This window comes from Neolamprologus multifasciatus, chromosome 3 (assembly GCF_963576455.1).
Source record: "Neolamprologus multifasciatus chromosome 3, fNeoMul1.2, whole genome shotgun sequence".
NCBI classification, from domain to species: domain Eukaryota; kingdom Metazoa; phylum Chordata; class Actinopteri; order Cichliformes; family Cichlidae; genus Neolamprologus; species Neolamprologus multifasciatus.
Window position 1 is genome coordinate 18,492,254 of NC_140441.1, and position 27,408 is coordinate 18,519,661.

Here is a 27,408-nt window from a genome sequence, read left to right on the forward strand (position 1 = left end):
TCGCATGTGTCTATTTCAGTGTAAATGGTAGTCTTCCTCTTTGTGATAGCTGGCACGTGGCTAACACAGATGTGGTTGTTGTTGGGTATACCTTGCCTCTCATGCTATTGTAGCTGGAAAAAGTGTATGGATGGTTTCTGGAAATTCTGATCAAGTATTCAAGATTCAGTTCAAGGTTCAAGATTCTTTATTCGTCATATACATAGTTATACAAGTATAACATGCAGTCAAATGTAACCTGATATGCTCCTCGACTTATGCAAAATTGGGGGAGAGGGGGAACGAGGAAGAACATTATATATTATATACATACATTAGGTGAATGTGCAGTAGCAAGCAGGTGAATTCTGTAAATTAAGTGAATTAAATAAGAATAGACAATCTGAACATTTTACAAAATAGACAATATGAACATATTTAAAATTAAAAAAGAATTTGAAATGTACATTGGGCCGGTGTAGAAGCTTCTCTTGAGTATCTCTATCCTTGCCTGGATGATGTGGAACCTTCTGCCGGATTTCAGAAGTTGGAACAGTTTGTTGCCAGGATGGGACGGGTCCTTCAGTATCGGCACTGTTTAGTCCGGCATCTCCTGGTGGAGGTGTCCTGAAGCGGAGGGAGAGCAATCCTGCAGCAGCGTTCTGCTGTACAGATCACTCTCTGAAGAGCATTTTGGTCCTTAACACAGCTGTTCCCAAACCAGGACGTGATGTTCTGTGTGAGGATGTTCTCCACAGCACCTGCATAGAAAGTCCCGATGATCTCTGGCGAGACCCTGAACTTCCTCAGTTGTCGGAGGTAATACAGGCGCTGCCTAGCCTTTTTGGTCTGGACCTGAATGTGGGTAGACCATGTCAGGTCTAAGCAGATGTGGACACAGAGACTGCACCCTTTCCACTGGAGCTCCACTGATGGTAATGGCTTGTAGTCTGTGCTGACTCCTTCCGAAATCCACCACCAGATCGTTGGTCTTGCCAACGTTCAGCTGGAGATGGTTATCCTGGCACCATGATGCCAGATTCTTCACTTCATACATGTAGGCCGCCTCATTGTTGCTGGAGATGGCGCCCAACTCCACTGTGTCATCAGCAAACTTCACAATGGTGTTGGAGCCATGGGTGGCCACACAGACACGTTGCTGTGGTGCTCCTGTGTTGATGGTGATGCTGTTAGAGATGCATCTGCCCACCCTCACCACCTGAGTTTTACCAGTGAGGAAGTCCAACACCTATGCACACAGACAGCTGTTGAGTCCTAGATCCCTCAGCTTTGTGAACAGTCTGCCGGGCACTATTTTGTTAAACACTGAACTTTAATCAACAAACAGCATTCTCACATAGTTACCCTGTTTCTTGTCCACGTGGCTGAGGGTAGTGTAAAAGATGTTGGCAATGGCATCCTCTGTGGATCTGTTGGGACAGTAGGCAAACTGGTGCGGATCTGTGGTGTCTGGGATGGAGGAGGAGATTATGTTCTTCAGCAGCCTCTCGAACAGTTTTATTACTTCATGACTGGCCGGTAATCCTTCAGGGATGAGGGTTTGCAGTTCTTTGGCACAGGGATGATGGTGGATCTCTTGAAGCATGGGGGGAACACAGACTTTGCCAGGGACTCGTTGAAGATGGAAGTGAACACACGTGCTAGCTGGTCAGCACAGCAGACGGCCAGTGATGCTGTCTAGCCCCGCCGCTTTCCTTGTGTTCAGTCTCCTCAGTGCCGCTTGGACGTCGTGCTCCGCGATGTTGATCACCGATCTCTCGGTGATGACATCACTGTCCTCGGTTGTCAGGGGGTAGTTAGCATTAGCCACTTGGCTGACCTCATTAAGGGCGTTGAACTGGTTCAGCTCGTTGGTGAATGCAGAGTCGGCATTGATCGGCGCAGTGTCCCTGGCTTTGTAGTTCGTAATGGTGCGTAGTCCGTGCCACATACTCCGTGTGTCGCCCTGGTGGAAGCGAGACTCCACACGCACCCGGTACTGGCGTTTGGCATCTCTCAACGTATGAGGCCGCTTTGTAGGCACTCATATCGCCAGTGGTGATCCTCCCCTCGTCGTACACGAGACATGCTGGTAGAAGTTCAGCATGACTTGTCCGAGATTCGCTTTATTAAAGTCTCCTGCTACAATGAGGGCTGTGCCCGGGTCCTTGTTTTGAAATGAACTCAGCACATCAGAACTCAGCACATCATGTAGTTTGGACAAAGCCATGCCGATGCCCACTTGGGGTGGGATGTAGACCAACGTGGCGGTGACCGAGGTGAACTGACAGGGCAGATAGAAAGGGCGGCACTTAATGTTCAAGAATTCCAGATGTGGCGAGCAGCCGCTGGAGAGAGTAGAAATGCTCCAGGCATCACACCACTTTCTGTTTACCATGAAACACACTCCTTCACCTTTGGTTTTGTTTGACTCTGCCGTTCTGTCTGCACGGAGCACAAAGAATGAATCCGACGGAGTTGTGGTCTGGTCCGGCACGGTGGGGGTCATCCAATTCTCCATCAGCACAGAATGTTGCAGTACCTTATGTCATGTTGGAAGGTGACTCTTGCTCTGAGGTCATCGAGCTTGTTTTCCAGCGATTGTACGTTGGCCAGTAGGATGCTGGGCAGTGGTGCGCGATGCGCGTGCTGTCTTAGTCTGTTTCGAACGCCAGTGCGTTTCTCCCGGCGCTTATTTGTTCTACGCCTCGGGTGAGTGGCTCGTTCTTTGTTGTTGACTGCGCTGCGTAGTATCTCAGGCGGCCAGGATGGGTCGGGTTTAAAAGTGTCCAAGATTAAATGTGCAAACTTGTCATATATAATATAATATAATATAATATAATATAATATAATATAATATAATAACGACTAAAAAGGTAAACACAACTGAATTGAGTTTCTTGGCATAGGGCTCCAAAAAATTTGTTTCTCAAGTGGCTCATTTAACAAAGAAAAAAAAAAGAAATTGTACTGCTGATCTTAAAGGACAGGTTAAGCTAGACCTTCCCAAAGTGTTGGGCCCGCCCCCTAGGGGGGGCGCACAGCCATTGCAGTAGACAACACTTGGACACTGCTAGCACGGGACGCCTACACAAACGCAAAACAGGAGATAAAGCACAGCTGAATATATTTCCAAACCAACGTCATTCTAAACCAAAGACTGGAAAATATGGTGAAGCATATCTTCCCTTTGGTTTCACCTGCACAAGTGCCAAGGTAACTCTCCCCTGCAGAATTGGTTTTCCCTTCGTCGGGAGCACGCGCTGGGCTCTTCAAATCACAGACAAACAGTATCCCACATTCTTGATTTTTAGTTCACAAACACTTGTTGTAATGACTAACTACTCCTGACATTTTGGAGATGTTAGCTCTGTATACAGTAAAGTTACAGTGGGATACAAATAATATCAGGCTGATCCTGCCACAATTTGTTCCCCCTGTCTAAATCATGGACAAACAGTATCCCACAGTTGTTTATATTTTTAGACCCATTTTGCACAAAGAGGCATTTTTTGAAAAATGAATTGGTAGCAATGTTGAATATTATTACACAGGAAAAAAACAACTACATGTAAAATAATTACACCGTGAAACCTCTGCCTTTCTAAATAGAGGGACAGTAACTGCGTGTGTATATGTAAGTGTGTAAAACCTGAAGATAGAGACAAAATACTGTTAATCTGACTGTCTGCCATTCTGCAATTCATCTCATGTAAACAAAAACGTGGCACACAGCGTGACGTGAAAAAAGGCACATACCTTTGACGTTGCGTGACGAACTCTGTATTCCTCGTCCACACATAAACGCAAAAAAGGAGTTTTAAAAAATCGCAGTTTTCGGTGATTCGAAACGCTGTTTGCATGTGGATGAAACAGCTGCGTTTTCAAAAATCCCCCTGTAGGTGTGGACGTAGGGTAAAAGAGTTAGTAGTTTATTTTCTTACTACCTGTAATGTATTGCAGATTGCTTGTATTTGCTTAATTGTTCACTAAATGTTTGAGGTGTGAAACAAACCGCAATGGAGCAAAATATGGGTGTGTGTGGATGGAGGTTGTGTTTGTGCGCGCGGAGGGGGGGGGGGCGCGAACATTTTTCTTGTAAAACAAAGGGGGGGCAAGCAAAAAAAGTTTGGGAACCACTGGGTTAAGCCATGAGACATCACAAGGAAAAGAAATTCATATCGCAAGTCCTGTTTTTGGACTACACCATCAAAACTACTCACTATAGAGGGAAAGTTCTTAGATTTGCTCTTTTAATCTGTCTCCTTTTTACATATTTTGCTGCACAATTTGTCACTTATACAAACAGATAAACATTGTTTTAAGAAAATCACTTTGTGACTGCAGATTGAACCTGCTTACAAAAGGGAATTTGGTTCTTCGTTTCGCTACTTGGCCGTTGTCAGCTTCAGGTAATTTCATTATTTTGACATTTGATGTTAAGAGTACTGACCTAAAGCCCTAAATATTCAAAAACTATAATTTTTGTTTCATTTAAAGTCCAGGATCAGTCATCAACACCATGGAGCTTCAATTTGAGTCACCGGTTCCAGATGACACTGATATTAGCAATGTTTTGATCACTCAAGCCTCAAATGTGACAGGTTTTGACATTGAGACAACCTCCATCACTGTCAGTGAAACTTATCCAACAACTGCAACTGCAGCTACAACTACTGAATCTACCACTACAACTGCAGCACCAACAACCACAACAGCCGCACCAACAACCACAACTGCAGCTCCAACAACCACAACAGCCGCACCAACAACCACGACTGCAGCTCCAACAACCACGACTGCAGCTCCAACATCCACAACAGCCGCTCCAACAGCCACAACTGCAGCTCCAACAACCACAACAGCCGCACCAACAACCACGACTGCAGCTCCGACAACCACGACTGCAGCTCCAACAACCACAACTGAAGCTCCAACAACCACGAGTGCAACTCCAACCACCACAACAGCCACTCCTACAACCACGACTGCAGCTCGAACAACCACAACACCCGCTCCAACAACCACAACTACTGCTCCAACATCAACCACCACCGCACCAACAACCACGACTGCAGCTCCAACAACTACAACTGCAGCTCCAACAACCACAACAGCCGCACCATCAACCACGACTGCAGCTCCAACAACCACAACACCCGCTCCAACAACCACGACTGCAGCTCCAACAACCACGACTACAGCTCCAACAACCACTACACCTGCTCCAACAACCACTACACCTGCTCCAACATCAACAACCCTTGCACCAACAACCACGACTGCAGCTCGAACAACCACGACTGCAGCTCCAACAACCACAGCAGCTGCACCAACAACCACGACTGCAGCTCCAACAACCACAACAGCAGCAACAACAACCACAACAAGCGCACCAACAACCACAACAGCAGCAACAACAACCACAACAGCCGCACCAACAACCACGACTGCAGCTCCAACAACCACGACTGCAGCTCCAACAACCACCACAGGCGCACCAACAACAACGACTGCAGCTCCAACAACCACAACAGTCGCAAAAACAACCACGACTGCAGCTCCAACAACTACAATTGCAGCTCCAACAACCACAACAGCCGCACCAACAACCACGACTGCAGCTCCAACAACCACAAAACGCGCTCCAACAACCACGACTGCAGCTCCAACAACCACTACACCTGCTCCAACAACCACTACACCTCCTCCAACATCAACAACCATTGCACCAACAACCACAACATCCGCACCAACAACCACGACTGCAGCTCGAACAACCACGACTGCAGCTCCAACAACCACAACAGCAGCAACAACAACCACAAAAAGCGCACCAACAACCACAACAGCAGCAAAAACAACCACAACAGCCGCTCCAACAACCACGACTGCAGCTCCAACAACTACGACTGCAGCTCCAACAACCACAACAGCCGCACCAACAACCACTACTGCAGCTCCAACAACCACAACAGTCGCACCAACAACCACGGCCGCAGCTCCAACAACTACGAATGCAGCTCCAACAACCACAACAGTCGCACCAAAAACCACAACTGAAGCTCCAACAACCACAACACCCGCTCCAACAACCACAACTACTGCTCCAACATTAACAACCACCACACCAACATCCACGACTGCAGCTCCAACAACTACGACTGCAGCTCCAACAACCACAACAGCAGCACCAACAACCACAACAGCCTCACCAACAAGCACGACTGCAGCTCCAACAACCACTACACCTGCTCCAACAACCACTACACCTGCTCCAACATCAACAACCACCGCACCAACAACCACAACAGCTGCACAAACAACCACGACTGCAGCTCCAACAACCACGACTGCAGCTCCAACAACCACATCAACCGCACCAACAACCACAACTGAAGCTCCAACAACCACGACACCCGCTCCAACAACCACGACTGCAGCTCAAACAACCACGACTGCAGCTCCAACAACCACAACACCCGCTCCAACAACCACGACTGCAGCTCCAACAACCACAACAGCAGCAACAACAACCACAACAGCCTCACCAACAAGCACGACTGCAGCTCCAACAAACACGACTCCAACTCCAACAACCACCACAGGCGCACCAACAACAACAACTGCAGCTCCAACAACCAGGACTGCAGCTCCAACAACCACCACAACAGCCGCACCAACAACCACGACTGCAGCTCCAACAACCACAACTGCAGCTCCAACAACCACAACAGCCGCACCAACAACCACGACTGCAGCTCCAACAACTACGACTGCAGCTCCAACAACCACGACTGCATCTCCAACAACCACAATACCCGCTCCAACAACTACTGCTCCAACATCAACAACCACCGCACCAACAATCACGACTACAGCTCCAACAACTACGTCTGCAGCTCCAACAACCATAACAACCACAACAACAACCACAACTGCAGCTCCAACAACCACAACAACAGTAACAACAACAACAACAGCCGCACCAACAACCACAACAGCAGAACCAACAACCATGACTGCAGCTCCAACAACCACAACACCCGCTCCAACAACCACGACTGCAGTTCCAACAACCACGACTGCAGCTCCAACAACCACTACACCTGCTCCAACAACCACTACACCTGCTCCAACATCAACAACCATTGCACCAACAACCACGACTTCAGCTCGAACAACCACGACTGCAGCTCCAACAACCACAACAGCAGCAACAACAACCACAACAGCAGCAAAAACAACGACAACTGCAACTCCAACAACCACGACTGCAGCTCCAACAACCACGACACCTCCTCCAAGAACCACTCCATCTGCTCCAACAACCACGACTGCAGCTCCAACAACCACAACAGCAGCAACAACAACCACAACAAGCGCACCAACAACCACAACAGCAGCAACAACAACCACAACAAGCGCACCCACAACCACGACTGCAGCTCCAACAACCACAACAAGCGCACCCACAACCACGACTGCAGCTCCAACAACCACGACAAGCACACCAACAACCACAACGGCAGCTCCAACAACTGCAACAGCCGCACCAACAGCCACGACAGCCGAACCAAAAACCACAACACCCGCTCCAACATCAACAACCCTTGCACCAACAACCACGACTGCAGCTCGAACAACCACAACAGCCGCACCAACAACCACGACTGCAGCTCCAACAACCACAACAGCCGCACCAACAACCACAACTGCAGCTCCAACAACCACAACAGCCGCACCAACAACCACGACTGCAGCTCCAACAACCACAATAGCCGCACCAATAACCACAACTGCAGGTCCAACAACCACGACTGTAGCTCCAACAACCACGACTGCAGCTCCAACAACCACAACAGCTGCACCAACAACCACGACTGCAGCTCCAACAACCACAACAGCCGCTCCAACAACCACTACACCTGCTCCAACAACCACTACACCTGCTCCAACATCAACAACCACCGCACCAACAACCACAACAGCTGCACAAACAACCACGACTGCAGCTCCAACAACCACGACTGCAGCTCCAACAACCACATCAACCGCACCAACAACCACAACTGAAGCTCCAACAACCACGACACCCGCTCCAACAACCACGACTGCAGCTCAAACAACCACGACTGCAGCTCCAACAACCACAACACCCGCTCCAACAACCACGACTGCAGCTCCAACAACCACTACACCTGCTCCAACAACCACTACACCTGCTCCAACATCAACAACCATTGCACCAACAACCACAACATCCGCACCAACAACCACGACTGCAGCTCCAACAACCACAACAGCAGCAACAACAACCACAACAGCCTCACCAACAAGCACGACTGCAGCTCCAACAACCACGACTGCAGCTCCAACAACCACCACAGGCGCACCAACAACAACGACTGCAGCTCCAACAACCACGACTGCAGCTCCAACAACCACCACAACAGCCGCACCAACAACCACGACTGCAGCTCCAACAACCACAACTGCAGCTCCAACAACCACAACAGCCGCACCAACAACCACGACTGCAGCTCCAACAACTACGACTGCAGCTCCAACAACCACAACAGCCACACCAACAACCACGACTGCAGATCCAACAACCACGACAGTCGCACCAACAACCACGGCCACAGCTCCAACAACTACGACTGCAGCTCCAACAACCACTACAGTCGCACCAAAAACCACAACTACTGCTCCAACATCAACAACCACCGCACCAACAACCACAACAGCTGCACAAACAACCACGACTGCAGCTCCAACAACCACATCAACCGCACCAACAACCACAACTGAAGCTCCAACAACCACAACAGCTGCACAAACAACCACGACTGCAGCTCCAACAACCACGACTGCAGCTCCAAAAACCACATCAACCGCACCAACAACCACAACTGAAGCTCCAACAACCACGACACCCGCTCCAACAACCACGACTGCAGCTCAAACAACCACGACTGCAGCTCCAACAACCACAACACCCGCTCCAACAACCACGACTGCAGCTCCAACAACCACTACACCTGCTCCAACAACCACTACACCTGCTCCAACATCAACAACCATTGCACCAACAACCACAACATCCGCACCAACAACCACGACTGCAGCTCCAACAACCACAACAGCAGCAACAACAACCACAACAGCCTCACCAACAAGCACGACTGCAGCTCCAACAACCACGACTGCAGCTCCAACAACCACCACAGGCGCACCAACAACAACGACTGCAGCTCCAACAACCACGACTGCAGCTCCAACAACCACCACAACAGCCGCACCAACAACCACGACTGCAGCTCCAACAACCACAACTGCAGCTCCAACAACCACAACAGCCGCACCAACAACCACGACTGCAGCTCCAACAACTACGACTGCAGCTCCAACAACCACAACAGCCACACCAACAACCACGACTGCAGATCCAACAACCACGACAGTCGCACCAACAACCACGGCCGCAGCTCCAACAACTACGACTGCAGCTCCAACAACCACAACAGTCGCACCAAAAACCACAACTACTGCTCCAACATCAACAACCACCGCACCAACAACCACAACAGCTGCACAAACAACCACGACTGCAGCTCCAACAACCACATCAACCGCACCAACAACCACAACTGAAGCTCCAACAACCACAACACCCGCTCCAACAACCACGACTGCAGCTCAAACAACCACGACTGCAGCTCCAACAACCACAACACCCGCTCCAACAACCACGACTGCAGCTCCAACAACCACTACACCTGCTCCAACATCAACAACCATTGCACCAACAACCACAACATCCGCACCAACAACCACGACTGCAGCTCCAACAACCACAACAGCAGCAACAACAACCACAACAGCCTCACCAACAAGCACGACTGCAGCTCCAACAACCACGACTGCAGCTCCAACAACCACCACAGGCGCACCAACAACAACGACTGCAGCTCCAACAACCACGACTGCAGCTCCAACAACCACCACAACAGCCGCACCAACAACCACGACTGCAGCTCCAACAACCACAACTGCAGCTCCAACAACCACAACAGCCGCACCAACAACCACGACTGCAGCTCCAACAACCACGACTGCAGATCCAACAACCACGACAGTCGCACCAACAACCACGGCCGCAGCTCCAACAACTACGACTGCAGCTCCAACAACCACAACAGTCGCACCAAAAACCACAACTACTGCTCCAACATCAATAACCACCACACCAACAACCACGACTGCAGCACCAACAACCACGACTGCAGCTCCAACAACCACGACAAGCACACCAACAACCACAACTGCAGCTCCAACAACTACAACAGCCGCAACAACAACCACGACAGCCGCACCAACAACTACGACTGCAACTCCAACAACCACGACAGCCGCACCAACAACCACGACTGCAGCTCCAACAACCACGACTGCAGCTCCAACCACCACAACAGCCACAACAACAACCACGACGGCAGCTCCAACAACCACGGCTGCAGCTCCAACGACGACAACAGCCGCACCAACAACCACGACTGCAGCTCCAACAACCACAACAGCTGCACCAACAACCACGACTGCAGCTCCAACAACCACTACAGCTGCACCAACAACCACGTCTGCAGCTCCAACAACCACAACAACAGCAACAACAACCACAACACCCGCTCCAACAACCACAACACCTGCACCAACCACAACGATTAGATATGTTGTTTTCCGATCCATAGAAAGCATTTATACAAGTGACCTGTCATATTCGTCGTCTGAAGCTTTTACAAACCGATCTGCATCAATCAAGAAACAGGTAATTTTTCACTTTTGTCTAATGCAACGCTGCTTGCCTACTCTGTGGAAAGCAATATCAAGGTTAATTCTTAGGAATACCCATTAAAACACAAAATACTTTTTAAAATAACCAAAAACAAGTCAACTACATAACCTTTGCTTCCAGTTTTTTTTTTCTCTAAGATTTATACATCGAGTGTTTTTGAGCTTTTTTGTCTGGAGTCTCTTTTTACTGGTGGTATGTCTGTGAAGGTTCTCAGTCATCCAGGTCATCCTAGTCAAAGGAGCTTGCAAAGAAAAGCCGCGTAGTATCTCAGGCGGCCAGGATGGGTCGGGTTTAAAAGTGTCCAAGATTAAATGTGCAACCTTGTCACCAATGTTTACAAGTGATCTGCTGTCGTAGACTATAAAACTAGAGGATTTTGTGATGTAAACCAGAGCAAAAAATAAGCAAACAACTAAAAAGGTGCATAGTCTTAGCGGAGCAGTCAGGAAGGCGTCTGCAAGTAGCCGCACAATCTTTGATTAAAAAATTGATAGAATATTGTTGTTTTACATATGCCTATTTGATTTTCCTTTGCCTCACTGTAACAATGACTCTCACCATCAGCAAGAGACTTAATATTTACATTAAACACAACTGAATTGAGCGTCTTGGCATAGGGCTCCAAAAAATTTGTTTCTCAACTGGCTCATTTAAAAAAAGGAAAAAAAGAAATGATATTGCTGATCTTAAAAGACAGGTTAAGTCATGAGGCATCACGAGGAAAAAAAATTCATATCGCAAGTCCTGTTTTTGGACTACACCATCAAAACTACTCACTATAGAGGGAAAGTTCTTAGATTTGCTCTTTTAATCTGTCTCCTTTTTAGATATTTTGCTGCACAATTTGTCACTTATACAAACAGATAAACATTGTTTTAAGAAAATCGCTTTGTGACTGCAGATTACACCTGCTTACAAAGATGCATTTCCATCTGTGTTTCGCTACTTGGCCGTTGTCAACTTCAGGTAATTTCATTATTTTGACATTTGATGTTAAGAGCACTGACCTAAAGCCCTAAATATTCAAAAACTATAATTTTTGTTTCATTTAAAGTCCAGGATCAGTCATCAACACAATGGAGCTTCAATTTGAGTCACCGGTCCCAGATGACATCGATATTAGCAATGTTTTGATCAGTCAAGCCTCAATTGTGACAGGTTTTGACATTGACACAGCCTCCATCATTGTCAGTGAAACTTATCCAACTACTACAACTACAGCCCCAACTCTTACAACAACAGATGCAACAACTACGACTGCAGCTCCAACAACCACAACAGCCGCAACAACAACCACAACTGCAGCTCCAACAACCACGACTGCAGCTCCAACAACCACAAGAGCCGCATCAACAACCACGACTGCAGCTCCAACAACCACGACTGCAGCTCCAACAACCACAACAGCCGCACCAACAACCACGACTGCAGCTCCAACAACCACAACAGCCGCACCAACAACCACGACAGCCGCACCAACAACCACGACTGCAGCTCCAACAACCACAACAGCCGCACCAACAACCACGACTGCAGCTCCAACAACCACGACAGCCGCACCAACAACCACGACTGCAGCTCCAACAACCACGACTGCAGCTCCAACAACCACTACTTCAGCTCCAACAACCACGACTGAAGCTCCAACAACCACAACAGCCGCACCAACAACCACGACTGCAGCTCCAACAACCACGACTGCAGCTCCAACAACCACAACAGCCGCATCAACAACCACGACTGCAGCTCCAACAATCACAACAGCTGCACCAACAACCACGACTGCAGCTCCAACGACCACAACAGCCGCACCAACAACCACGACTGCAGCTCCAACAACCACGACTGCAGCTCCAACAACCACTACTTCAGCTCCAACAACCACGACTGCAGCTCCAACAACCACGACAGCCGCACCAACAACCACGACTGCAGCTCCAACAACCACGACTGCAGCTCCAACAACCACAACAGCCGCACCAACAACCACGACTGCAGCTCCAACAACCACGACTGCAGCTCCAACAACCACAACAGCCGCACCAACAACCACGACTGCAGCTCCAACAACCACAACAGCCGCACCAACAACCACGACTGCAGCTCCAACAACCACAACGACCGCACCAACAACCACGACTGCAGCTCCAACAACCACGACTGCAGCTCCAACAACCACAACAGCCGCACCAACAACCACGACTGCAGCTCCAACAACCACGACTGCAGCTCCAACAACCACAACAGCCGCACCAACAACCACGACTGCAGCTCCAACAACCACGACAGCCGCACCAACAACCACAACAGCCGCACCAACAACCACGACTGCAGCTCCAACAACCACAACAGTCGCACCAACAACCACGGCCGCAGCTCCAACAACCACAACAGCCGCACCAACAACCACTACTGCAGCTCCAACCACCACATCAGCAGTACCAACAACCACAACGGCAGCACCAACAACCACGACTGCAGCTCCAACAACCACGACTGCAGCTCCAACAACCACAACGGCCGCACCAACAACCACGACTGCAGCTCCAACAACCACGACTGCAACTCCAACAACCACAACAGCCGCATCAACAACCACGACTGCAGCTCCAACAATCACAACAGCTGCACCAACAACCACGACTGCAGCTCCAACGACCACGACAGCCGCACCAACAACCACGACTGCAGCTCCAACAACCACGACTGCAGCTCCAACAACCACTACTTCAGCTCCAACAACCACGACTGCAGCTCCAACAACCACGACAGCCGCACCAACAACCACGACTGCAGCTCCAACAACCACGACTGCAGCTCCAACAACCACAACAGCCGCACCAACAACCACGACTGCAGCTCCAACAACCACGACTGCAGCTCCAACAACCACAACAGCCGCACCAACAACCACGACTGCAGCTCCAACAACCACAACAGCCGCACCAACAACCACGACTGCAGCTCCAACAACCACAACGACCGCACCAACAACCACGACTGCAGCTCCAACAACCACGACTGCAGCTCCAACAACCACAACAGCCGCACCAACAACCACGACTGCAGCTCCAACAACCACGACTGCAGCTCCAACAACCACAACGACCGCACCAACAACCACGACTGCAGCTCCAACAACCACGACTGCAGCTCCAACAACCACAACAGTCGCACCAACAACCACGACTGCAGCTCCAACAACCACGACAGCCGCACCAACAACCACAACAGCCGCACCAACAACCACGACTGCAGCTCCAACAACCACAACAGTCGCACCAACAACCACGGCCGCAGCTCCAACAACCACAACAGCCGCACCAACAACCACTACTGCAGCTCCAACCACCACATCAGCAGTACCAACAACCACAACGGCAGCACCAACAACCACGACTGAAGCTCCAACAACCACGCCTGCAGCTCCAACAACCACAACGGCCGCACCAACAACCACGACTGCAGCTCCAACAACCACGACTGCAGCTCCAACAACCACGACAGCCGCACCAACAACCACGACTGCAGCTCCAACAACCACGACAGCCGCACCAACAACCACTACGGATGCTCCAACAACCACGACTTCAGCTCCAACAACCACGACTGCAGCTCCAACAACCACAACGACCGCACCAACAACCACGACTGCAGCTCCAACAACCACGACTGCAGCTCCAACAACCACAACAGTCGCACCAACAACCACGACTGCAGCTCCAACAACCACGACAGCCGCACCAACAACCACAACAGCCGCACCAACAACCACGACTGCAGCTCCAACAACCACAACAGTCGCACCAACAACCACGGCCGCAGCTCCAACAACCACAACAGCCGCACCAACAACCACTACTGCAGCTCCAACCACCACATCAGCAGTACCAACAACCACAACGGCAGCACCAACAACCACGACTGCAGCTCCAACAACCACGCCTGCAGCTCCAACAACCACAACGGCCGCACCAACAACCACGACTGCAGCTCCAACAACCACGACTGCAGCTCCAACAACCACGACAGCCGCACCAACAACCACGACTGCAGCTCCAACAACCACGACAGCCGCACCAACAACCACTACGGATGCTCCAACAACCACGACTTCAGCTCCAACAACCACAACGGCCGCACCAACAACCACAACTGCAGCTCCAACAACCACGACTGCAGCTCCAACAACCACAACAGCCGCATCAACAACCACGACTGCAGCTCCAACAATCACAACAGCTGCACCAACAACCACGACTGCAGCTCCAACGACCACAACAGCCGCACCAACAACCACGACTGCAGCTCCAACAACCACGACTGCAGCTCCAACAACCACAACGGCCGCACCAACAACCACAACAGCCGCACAAACAACCACGACTGCAGCTCCAACAACCACGACAGCCGCACCAACAACCACGACTGCAGCTCCAACAACCACAACATCCGCACCAACAACCACGACTGCAGCTCCAACAACCACAACAGCAGCAACAACAACCACAACAGCCTCACCAACAAGCACGACTGCAGCTCCAACAACCACGACTGCAGCTCCAACAACCACCACAGGCGCACCAACAACAACGACTGCAGCTCCAACAACCACGACTGCAGCTCCAACAACCACCACAACAGCCGCACCAACAACCACGACTGCAGCTCCAACAACCACAACTGCAGCTCCAACAACCACAACAGCCGCACCAACAACCACGACTGCAGCTCCAACAACTACGACTGCAGCTCCAACAACCACAACAGCCACACCAACAACCACGACTGCAGATCCAACAACCACGACAGTCGCACCAACAACCACGGCCGCAGCTCCAACAACTACGACTGCAGCTCCAACAACCACAACAGTCGCACCAAAAACCACAACTACTGCTCCAACATCAACAACCACCGCACCAACAACCACAACAGCTGCACAAACAATCACGACTTCAGCTCCAACAACCACATCAACCGCACCAACAACCACAACTGAAGCTCCAACAACCACAACACCCGCTCCAACAACCACGACTGCAGCTCAAACAACCACGACTGCAGCTCCAACAACCACAACACCCGCTCCAACAACCACGACTGCAGCTCCAACAACCACTACACCTGCTCCAACATCAACAACCATTGCACCAACAACCACAACATCCGCACCAACAACCACGACTGCAGCTCCAACAACCACAACAGCAGCAACAACAACCACAACAGCCTCACCAACAAGCACGACTGCAGCTCCAACAACCACGACTGCAGCTCCAACAACCACCACAGGTGCACCAACAACAACGACTGCAGCTCCAACAACCACGACTGCAGCTCCAACAACCACCACAACAGCCGCACCAACAACCACGACTGCAGCTCCAACAACCACAACTGCAGCTCCAACAACCACAACAGCCGCACCAACAACCACGACTGCAGCTCCAACAACCACGACTGCAGCTCCAACAACCACGACAGTCGCACCAACAACCACGGCCGCAGCTCCAACAACTACGACTGCAGCTCCAACAACCACAACAGTCGCACCAAAAACCACAACTACTGCTCCAACATCAATAACCACCACACCAACAACCACGACTGCAGCACCAACAACCACGACTGCAGCTCCAACAACCACGACAAGCACACCAACAACCACAACTGCAGCTCCAACAACTACAACAGCCGCAACAACAACCACGACAGCCGCACCAACAACTACGACTGCAACTCCAACAACCACGACAGCCGCACCAACAACCACGACTGCAGCTCCAACAACCACGACTGCAGCTCCAACCACCACAACAGCCACAACAACAACCACGACGGCAGCTCCAACAACCACGGCTGCAGCTCCAACGACGACAACAGCCGCACCAACAACCACGACTGCAGCTCCAACAACCACAACAGCTGCACCAACAACCACGACTGCAGCTCCAACAACCACTACAGCTGCACCAACAACCACGTCTGCAGCTCCAACAACCACAACAACAGCAACAACAACCACAACACCCGCTCCAACAACCACAACACCTGCACCAACCACAACGATTAGATATGTTGTTTTCCGATCCATAGAAAGCATTTATACAAGTGACCTGTCATATTCGTCGTCTGAAGCTTTTACAAACCGATCTGCATCAATCAAGAAACAGGTAATTTTTCACTTTTGTCTAATGCAACGCTGCTTGCCTACTCTGTGGAAAGCAATATCAAGGTTAATTCTTAGGAATACCCATTAAAACACAAAATACTTTTTAAAATAACCAAAAACAAGTCAACTACATAACCTTTGCTTCCAGTTTTTTTTTTCTCTAAGATTTATACATCGAGTGTTTTTGAGCTTTTTTGTCTGGAGTCTCTTTTTACTGGTGGTATGTCTGTGAAGGTTCTCAGTCATCCAGGTCATCCTAGTCAAAGGAGCTTGCAAAGAAAAGCCGCGTAGTATCTCAGGCGGCCAGGATGGGTCGGGTTTAAAAGTGTCCAAGATTAAATGTGCAACCTTGTCACCAATGTTTACAAGTGATCTGCTGTCGTAGACTATAAAACTAGAGGATTTTGTGATGTAAACCAGAGCAAAAAATAAGCAAACAACTAAAAAGGTGCATAGTCTTAGCGGAGCAGTCAGGAAGGCGTCTGCAAGTAGCCGCACAATCTTTGATTAAAAAATTGATAGAATATTGTTGTTTTACATATGCCTATTTGATTTTCCTTTGCCTCACTGTAACAATGACTCTCACCATCAGCAAGAGACTTAATATTTACATTAAACACAACTGAATTGAGCGTCTTGGCATAGGGCTCCAAAAAATTTGTTTCTCAACTGGCTCATTTAAAAAAAGGAAAAAAAGAAATGATATTGCTGATCTTAAAAGACAGGTTAAGTCATGAGGCATCACGAGGAAAAAAAATTCATATCGCAAGTCCTGTTTTTGGACTACACCATCAAAACTACTCACTATAGAGGGAAAGTTCTTAGATTTGCTCTTTTAATCTGTCTCCTTTTTAGATATTTTGCTGCACAATTTGTCACTTATACAAACAGATAAACATTGTTTTAAGAAAATCGCTTTGTGACTGCAGATTACACCTGCTTACAAAGATGCATTTCCATCTGTGTTTCGCTACTTGGCCGTTGTCAACTTCAGGTAATTTCATTATTTTGACATTTGATGTTAAGAGCACTGACCTAAAGCCCTAAATATTCAAAAACTATAATTTTTGTTTCATTTAAAGTCCAGGATCAGTCATCAACACAATGGAGCTTCAATTTGAGTCACCGGTCCCAGATGACATCGATATTAGCAATGTTTTGATCAGTCAAGCCTCAATTGTGACAGGTTTTGACATTGACACAGCCTCCATCATTGTCAGTGAAACTTATCCAACTACTACAACTACAGCCCCAACTCTTACAACAACAGATGCAACAACTATGACTGCAGCTCCAACAACCACAACAGCCGCAACAACAACCACAACTGCAGCTCCAACAACCACGACTGCAGCTCCAACAACCACAAGAGCCGCATCAACAACCACGACTGCAGCTCCAACAACCACGACTGCAGCTCCAACAACCACAACAGGCGCACCAACAACCACGACTGCAGCTCCAACAACCACAACAGCCGCACCAACAACCACGACAGCCGCACCAACAACCACGACTGCAGCTCCAACAACCACAACAGCCGCACCAACAACCACGACTGCAGCTCCAACAACCACGACAGCCGCACCAACAACCACGACTGCAGCTCCAACAACCACGACTGCAGCTCCAACAACCACTACTTCAGCTCCAACAACCACGACTGAAGCTCCAACAACCACAACAGCCGCACCAACAACCACGACTGCAGCTCCAACAACCACGACTGCAGCTCCAACAACCACAACAGCCGCATCAACAACCACGACTGCAGCTCCAACAACCACAACAGCTGCACCAACAACCACGACTGCAGCTCCAACGACCACAACAGCCGCACCAACAACCACGACTGCAGCTCCAACAACCACGACTGCAGCTCCAACAACCACTACTTCAGCTCCAACAACCACGACTGCAGCTCCAACAACCACGACAGCCGCACCAACAACCACGACTGCAGCTCCAACAACCACGACTGCAGCTCCAACAACCACAACAGCCGCACCAACAACCACGACTGCAGCTCCAACAACCACGACTGCAGCTCCAACAACCACAACAGCCGCACCAACAACCACGACTGCAGCTCCAACAACCACAACAGCCGCACCAACAACCACGACTGCAGCTCCAACAACCACAACAACCGCACCAACAACCACGACTGCAGCTCCAACAACCACGACTGCAGCTCCAACAACCACAACAGCCGCACCAACAACCACGACTGCAGCTCCAACAACCACGACTGCAGCTCCAACAACCACAACAGCCGCACCAACAACCACGACTGCAGCTCCAACAACCACGACAGCCGCACCAACAACCACAACAGCCGCACCAACAACCACGACTGCAGCTCCAACAACCACAACAGTCGCACCAACAACCACGGCCGCAGCTCCAACAACCACAACAGCCGCACCAACAACCACTACTGCAGCTCCAACCACCACATCAGCAGAACCAACAACCACAACGGCAGCACCAACAACCACGACTGCAGCTCCAACAACCACGACTGCAGCTCCAACAACCACAACGGCCGCACCAACAACCACGACTGCAGCTCCAACAACCACGACTGCAACTCCAACAACCACAACAGCCGCATCAACAACCACGACTGCAGCTCCAACAATCACAACAGCTGCACCAACAACCACGACTGCAGCTCCAACGACCACAACAGCCGCACCAACAACCACGACTGCAGCTCCAACAACCACGACTGCAGCTCCAACAACCACTACTTCAGCTCCAACAACCACGACTGCAGCTCCAACAACCACGACAGCCGCACCAACAACCACGACTGCAGCTCCAACAACCACGACTGCAGCTCCAACAACCACAACAGCCGCACCAACAACCACGACTGCAGCTCCAACAACCACGACTGCAGCTCCAACAACCACAACAGCCGCACCAACAACCACGACTGCAGCTCCAACAATCACAACAGCCGCACCAACAACCACGACTGCAGCTCCAACAACCACAACGACCGCACCAACAACCACGACTGCAGCTCCAACAACCACGACTGCAGCTCCAACAATCACAACAGCCGCACCAACAACCACGACTGCAGCTCCAACAACCACAACGACCGCACCAACAACCACGACTGCAGCTCCAACAACCACGACTGCAGCTCCAACAACCACAACAGCCGCACCAACAACCACGACTGCAGCTCCAACAACCACAACGACCGCACCAACAACCACGACTGCAGCTCCAACAACCACGACTTCAGCTCCAACAACCACAACAGTCGCACCAACAACCACGACTGCAGCTCCAACAACCACGACAGCCGCACCAACAACCACAACAGCCGCACCAACAACCACGACTGCAGCTCCAACAACCACAACAGTCGCACCAACAACCACGGCCGCAGCTCCAACAACCACAACAGCCGCACCAACAACCACTACTGCAGCTCCAACCACCACATCAGCAGTACCAACAACCACAACTGCAGCTCCAACAACCACGACTGCAGCTCCAACAACCACAACAGCCGCATCAACAACCACGACTGCAGCTCCAACAATCACAACAGCTGCACCAACAACCACGACTGCAGCTCCAACGACCACAACAGCCGCACCAACAACCACGACTGCAGCTCCAACAACCACGACTGCAGCTCCAACAACCACAACGGCCGCACCAACAACCACAACAGCCGCACAAACAACCACGACTGCAGCTCCAACAACCACGACAGCCGCACCAACAACCACGACTGCAGCTCCAACAACCACAACATCCGCACCAACAACCACGACTGCAGCTCCAACAACCACAACAGCAGCAACAACAACCACAACAGCCTCACCAACAAGCACGACTGCAGCTCCAACAACCACGACTGCAGCTCCAACAACCACCACAGGCGCACCAAAAACAACGACTGCAGCTCCAACAACCACGACTGCAGCTCCAACAACCACCACAACAGCCGCACCAACAACCACGACTGCAGCTCCAACAACCACAACTGCAGCTCCAACAACCACAACAGCCGCACCAACAACCACGACTGCAGCTCCAACAACTACGACTGCAGCTCCAACAACCACAACAGCCACACCAACAACCACGACTGCAGATCCAACAACCACGACAGTCGCACCAACAACCACGGCCACAGCTCCAACAACTACGACTGCAGCTCCAACAACCACAACAGTCGCACCAAAAACCACAACTACTGCTCCAACATCAACAACCACCGCACCAACAACCACAACAGCTGCACAAACAACCACGACTGCAGCTCCAACAACCACATCAACCGCACCAACAACCACAACTGAAGCTCCAACAACCACAACAGCTGCACAAACAACCACGACTGCAGCTCCAACAACCACGACTGCAGCTCCAACAACCACATCAACCGCACCAACAACCACAACTGAAGCTCCAACAACCACGACACCCGCTCCAACAACCACGACTGCAGCTCAAACAACCACGACTGCAGCTCCAACAACCACAACACCCGCTCCAACAACCACGACTGCAGCTCCAACAACCACTACACCTGCTCCAACAACCACTACACCTGCTCCAACATCAACAACCATTGCACCAACAACCACAACATCCGCACCAACAACCACGACTGCAGCTCCAACAACCACAACAGCAGCAACAACAACCACAACAGCCTCACCAACAAGCACGACTGCAGCTCCAACAACCACGACTGCAGCTCCAACAACCACCACAGGCGCACCAACAACAACGACTGCAGCTCCAACAACCACGACTGCAGCTCCAACAACCACCACAACAGCCGCACCAACAACCACGACTGCAGCTCCAACAACCACAACTGCAGCTCCAACAACCACAACAGCCGCACCAACAACCACGACTGCAGCTCCAACAACTACGACTGCAGCTCCAACAACCACAACAGCCACACCAACAACCACGACTGCAGATCCAACAACCACGACAGTCGCACCAACAACCACGGCCGCAGCTCCAACAACTACGACTGCAGCTCCAACAACCACAACAGTCGCACCAAAAACCACAACTACTGCTCCAACATCAACAACCACCGCACCAACAACCACAACAGCTGCACAAACAACCACGACTTCAGCTCCAACAACCACATCAACCGCACCAACAACCACAACTGAAGCTCCAACAACCACAACACCCGCTCCAACAACCACGACTGCAGCTCAAACAACCACGACTGCAGCTCCAACAACCACAACACCCGCTCCAACAACCACGACTGCAGCTCCAACAACCACTACACCTGCTCCAACATCAACAACCATTGCACCAACAACCACAACATCCGCACCAACAACCACGACTGCAGCTCCAACAACCACAACAGCAGCAACAACAACCACAACAGCCTCACCAACAAGCACGACTGCAGCTCCAACAACCACGACTGCAGCTCCAACAACCACCACAGGTGCACCAACAACAACGACTGCAGCTCCAACAACCACGACTGCAGCTCCAACAACCACCACAACAGCCGCACCAACAACCACGACTGCAGCTCCAACAACCACAACTGCAGCTCCAACAACCACAACAGCCGCACCAACAACCACGACTGCAGCTCCAACAACCACGACTGCAGCTCCAACAACCACGACAGTCGCACCAACAACCACGGCCGCAGCTCCAACAACTACGACTGCAGCTCCAACAACCACAACAGTCGCACCAAAAACCACAACTACTGCTCCAACATCAATAACCACCACACCAACAACCACGACTGCAGCACCAACAACCACGACTGCAGCTCCAACAACCACGACAAGCACACCAACAACCACAACTGCAGCTCCAACAACTACAACAGCCGCAACAACAACCACGACAGCCGCACCAACAACTACGACTGCAACTCCAACAACCACGACAGCCGCACCAACAACCACGACTGCAGCTCCAACAACCACGACTGCAGCTCCAACCACCACAACAGCCACAACAACAACCACGACGGCAGCTCCAACAACCACGGCTGCAGCTCCAACGACGACAACAGCCGCACCAACAACCACGACTGCAGCTCCAACAACCACAACAGCTGCACCAACAACCACGACTGCAGCTCCAACAACCACTACAGCTGCACCAACAACCACGTCTGCAGCTCCAACAACCACAACAACAGCAACAACAACCACAACACCCGCTCCAACAACCACAACACCTGCACCAACCACAACGATTAGATATGTTGTTTTCCGATCCATAGAAAGCATTTATACAAGTGACCTGTCATATTCGTCGTCTGAAGCTTTTACAAACCGATCTGCATCAATCAAGAAACAGGTAATTTTTCACTTTTGTCTAATGCAACGCTGCTTGCCTACTCTGTGGAAAGCAATATCAAGGTTAATTCTTAGGAATACCCATTAAAACACAAAATACTTTTTAAAATAACCAAAAACAAGTCAACTACATAACCTTTGCTTCCAGTTTTTTTTTTCTCTAAGATTTATACATCGAGTGTTTTTGAGCTTTTTTGTCTGGAGTCTCTTTTTACTGGTGGTATGTCTGTGAAGGTTCTCAGTCATCCAGGTCATCCTAGTCAAAGGAGCTTGCAAAGAAAAGCCGCGTAGTATCTCAGGCGGCCAGGATGGGTCGGGTTTAAAAGTGTCCAAGATTAAATGTGCAACCTTGTCACCAATGTTTACAAGTGATCTGCTGTCGTAGACTATAAAACTAGAGGATTTTGTGATGTAAACCAGAGCAAAAAATAAGCAAACAACTAAAAAGGTGCATAGTCTTAGCGGAGCAGTCAGGAAGGCGTCTGCAAGTAGCCGCACAATCTTTGATTAAAAAATTGATAGAATATTGTTGTTTTACATATGCCTATTTGATTTTCCTTTGCCTCACTGTAACAATGACTCTCACCATCAGCAAGAGACTTAATATTTACATTAAACACAACTGAATTGAGCGTCTTGGCATAGGGCTCCAAAAAATTTGTTTCTCAACTGGCTCATTTAAAAAAAGGAAAAAAAGAAATGATATTGCTGATCTTAAAAGACAGGTTAAGTCATGAGGCATCACGAGGAAAAAAAATTCATATCGCAAGTCCTGTTTTTGGACTACACCATCAAAACTACTCACTATAGAGGGAAAGTTCTTAGATTTGCTCTTTTAATCTGTCTCCTTTTTAGATATTTTGCTGCACAATTTGTCACTTATACAAACAGATAAACATTGTTTTAAGAAAATCGCTTTGTGACTGCAGATTACACCTGCTTACAAAGATGCATTTCCATCTGTGTTTCGCTACTTGGCCGTTGTCAACTTCAGGTAATTTCATTATTTTGACATTTGATGTTAAGAGCACTGACCTAAAGCCCTAAATATTCAAAAACTATAATTTTTGTTTCATTTAAAGTCCAGGATCAGTCATCAACACAATGGAGCTTCAATTTGAGTCACCGGTCCCAGATGACATCGATATTAGCAATGTTTTGATCAGTCAAGCCTCAATTGTGACAGGTTTTGACATTGACACAGCCTCCATCATTGTCAGTGAAACTTATCCAACTACTACAACTACAGCCCCAACTCTTACAACAACAGATGCAACAACTACGACTGCAGCTCCAACAACCACAACAGCCGCAACAACAACCACAACTGCAGCTCCAACAACCACGACTGCAGCTCCAACAACCACAAGAGCCGCACCAACAACCACGACTGCAGCTCCAACAACCACGACTGCAGCTCCAACAACCACAACAGGCGCACCAACAACCACGACTGCAGCTCCAACAACCACAACAGTCGCACCAACAACCACGACAGCCGCACCAACAACCACGACTGCAGCTCCAACAACCACAACAGCCGCACCAACAACCACGACTGCAGCTCCAACAACCACGACAGCCGCACCAACAACCACGACTGCAGCTCCAACAACCACGACTGCAGCTCCAACAACCACTACTTCAGCTCCAACAACCACGACTGCAGCTCCAACAACCACGACAGCCGCACCAACAACCACGACTGCAGCTCCAACAACCACGACTGCAGCTCCAACAACCACAACAGCCGCACCAACAACCACGACTGCAGCTCCAACAACCACGACTGCAGCTCCAACAACCACAACAGCCGCACCAACAACCACGACTGCAGCTCCAACAATCACAACAGCCGCACCAACAACCACGACTGCAGCTCCAACAACCACGACACCCGCTCCAACAACCACGACTGCAGCTCAAACAACCACGACTGCAGCTCCAACAACCACAACACCCGCTCCAACAACCACGACTGCAGCTCCAACAACCACTACACCTGCTCCAACAACCACTACACCTGCTCCAACATCAACAACCATTGCACCAACAACCACAACATCCGCACCAACAACCACGACTGCAGCTCCAACAACCACAACAGCAGCAACAACAACCACAACAGCCTCACCAACAAGCACGACTGCAGCTCCAACAACCACGACTGCAGCTCCAACAACCACCACAGGCGCACCAACAACAACGACTGCAGCTCCAACAACCACGACTGCAGCTCCAACAACCACCACAACAGCCGCACCAACAACCACGACTGCAGCTCCAACAACCACAACTGCAGCTCCAACAACCACAACAGCCGCACCAACAACCACGACTGCAGCTCCAACAACTACGACTGCAGCTCCAACAACCACAACAGCCACACCAACAACCACGACTGCAGATCCAACAACCACGACAGTCGCACCAACAACCACGGCCGCAGCTCCAACAACTACGACTGCAGCTCCAACAACCACAACAGTCGCACCAAAAACCACAACTACTGCTCCAACATCAACAACCACCGCACCAACAACCACAACAGCTGCACAAACAACCACGACTGCAGCTCCAACAACCACATCAACCGCACCAACAACCACAACTGAAGCTCCAACAACCACAACACCCGCTCCAACAACCACGACTGCAGCTCAAACAACCACGACTGCAGCTCCAACAACCACAACACCCGCTCCAACAACCACGACTGCAGCTCCAACAACCACTACACCTGCTCCAACATCAACAACCATTGCACCAACAACCACAACAGCCTCACCAACAAGCACGACTGCAGCTCCAACAACCACGACTGCAGCTCCAACAACCACCACAGGCGCACCAACAACAACGACTGCAGCTCCAACAACCACGACTGCAGCTCCAACAACCACCACAACAGCCGCACCAACAACCACGACTGCAGCTCCAACAACCACGACTGCAGCTCCAACAACCACAACAGCCGCACCAACAACCACGACTGCAGCTCCAACAATCACAACAGCCGCACCAACAACCACGACTGCAGCTCCAACAACCACAACGACCGCACCAACAACCACGACTGCAGCTCCAACAACCACAACAGCCGCACCAACAACCACGACTGCAGCTCCAACAACCACGACTGCAGCTCCAACAACCACAACAGCCGCACCAACAACCACGACTGCAGCTCCAACAACCACTACTTCAGCTCCAACAACCACGACTGCAGCTCCAACAACCACGACAGCCGCACCAACAACCACGACTGCAGCTCCAACAACCACGACTGCAGCTCCAACAACCACGACAGCCGCACCAACAACCACGACTGCAGCTCCAACAACCACGACTGCAGCTCCAACAACCACAACAGCCGCACCAACAACCACGACTGCAGCTCCAACAATCACAACAGCCGCACCAACAACCACGACTGCAGCTCCAACAACCACAACGACCGCACCAACAACCACGACTGCAGCTCCAACAACCACGACTGCAGCTCCAACAACCACAACAGCCGCACCAACAACCACGACTGCAGCTCCAACAACCACGACTGCAGCTCCAACAACCACAACGACCGCACCAACAACCACGACTGCAGCTCCAACAACCACGACTGCAGCTCCAACCACCACAACAGTCGCACCAACAACCACGACTGCAGCTCCAACAACCACGACAGCCGCACCAACAACCACAACAGCCGCACCAACAACCACGACTGCAGCTCCAACAACCACAACAGTCGCACCAACAACCACGGCCGCAGCTCCAACAACCACAACAGCCGCACCAACAACCACTACTGCAGCTCCAACCACCACATCAGCAGTACCAACAACCACAACGGCAGCACCAACAACCACGACTGCAGCTCCAACAACCACGCCTGCAGCTCCAACAACCACAACGGCCGCACCAACAACCACGACTGCAGCTCCAACAACCACGACTGCAGCTCCAACAACCACGACGGCCGCACCAACAACCACGACTGCAGCTCCAACAACCACGACAGCCGCACCAACAACCACTAC

At 50.6% G+C, this 27,408-nt stretch overlaps 5 protein-coding genes across 5 annotated transcripts in view; all 5 read left to right on the top strand.

Moving 5' to 3' along the window:
- The window catches only part of LOC146521839 (uncharacterized), a 121,997-nt gene that overhangs the window by 86,438 nt on the left and 8,151 nt on the right, over positions 1–27,408 (top strand). The window lies entirely within an intron of this gene.
- On the top strand, positions 4,502–11,939 carry LOC146521845 (uncharacterized). The gene is made up of 6 exons (XM_085154108.1): positions 4,502–4,616; positions 7,530–8,665; positions 9,492–9,508; positions 9,639–10,810; positions 11,739–11,803; positions 11,892–11,939. Exons 1-4 carry the CDS (start codon positions 4,502–4,504, stop codon positions 10,708–10,710), a joined length of 2,340 nt encoding a protein of 779 aa, XP_085010234.1. The 3' UTR covers positions 10,711–10,810; positions 11,739–11,803; positions 11,892–11,939.
- LOC146521846 (uncharacterized) lies at positions 11,118–18,006 on the top strand. Its single transcript, XM_085154109.1, has 4 exons — positions 11,118–11,126; positions 11,739–11,803; positions 15,842–17,013; positions 17,942–18,006. The coding sequence occupies exons 1-3, from the start codon at positions 11,118–11,120 to the stop codon at positions 16,911–16,913; spliced, it is 1,146 nt and encodes a 381-aa protein (XP_085010235.1). The 3' UTR covers positions 16,914–17,013; positions 17,942–18,006.
- LOC146521847 (uncharacterized) overlaps positions 23,282–27,408 on the top strand; it is a 69,540-nt gene continuing 65,413 nt past the window's right edge. The window contains exon 1 of the mRNA XM_085154110.1: positions 23,282–23,366. The gene's annotated coding sequence lies outside the window, so the exon portion shown is untranslated. The remainder of the gene's footprint in view (positions 23,367–27,408) is intronic.
- LOC146521848 (uncharacterized) overlaps positions 24,470–27,408 on the top strand; it is an 8,422-nt gene continuing 5,483 nt past the window's right edge. Inside the window, exon 1 of the mRNA XM_085147459.1 lies at positions 24,470–24,580. Coding sequence (XP_085003585.1) covers positions 24,470–24,580 — 111 coding nt within the window. The remainder of the gene's footprint in view (positions 24,581–27,408) is intronic.

Coding starts and splice junctions, on each gene's coding strand:
- LOC146521845 (XM_085154108.1), top strand. CDS start 4,502: ATGGAGCTTCAATTTGAGTCACCGGTTCCAGATGACACTGATATTAGC. Junction 4,617..7,529: donor GACAACCTCCATCACTGTCA/GTGAAACTTATC, acceptor CAACTGCAACAG/CCGCACCAACAGCCACGACA.
- LOC146521846 (XM_085154109.1), top strand. Junction 11,804..15,841: donor TTGGCCGTTGTCAACTTCAG/GTAATTTCATTA, acceptor CCACAACTGAAG/CTCCAACAACCACAACACCC.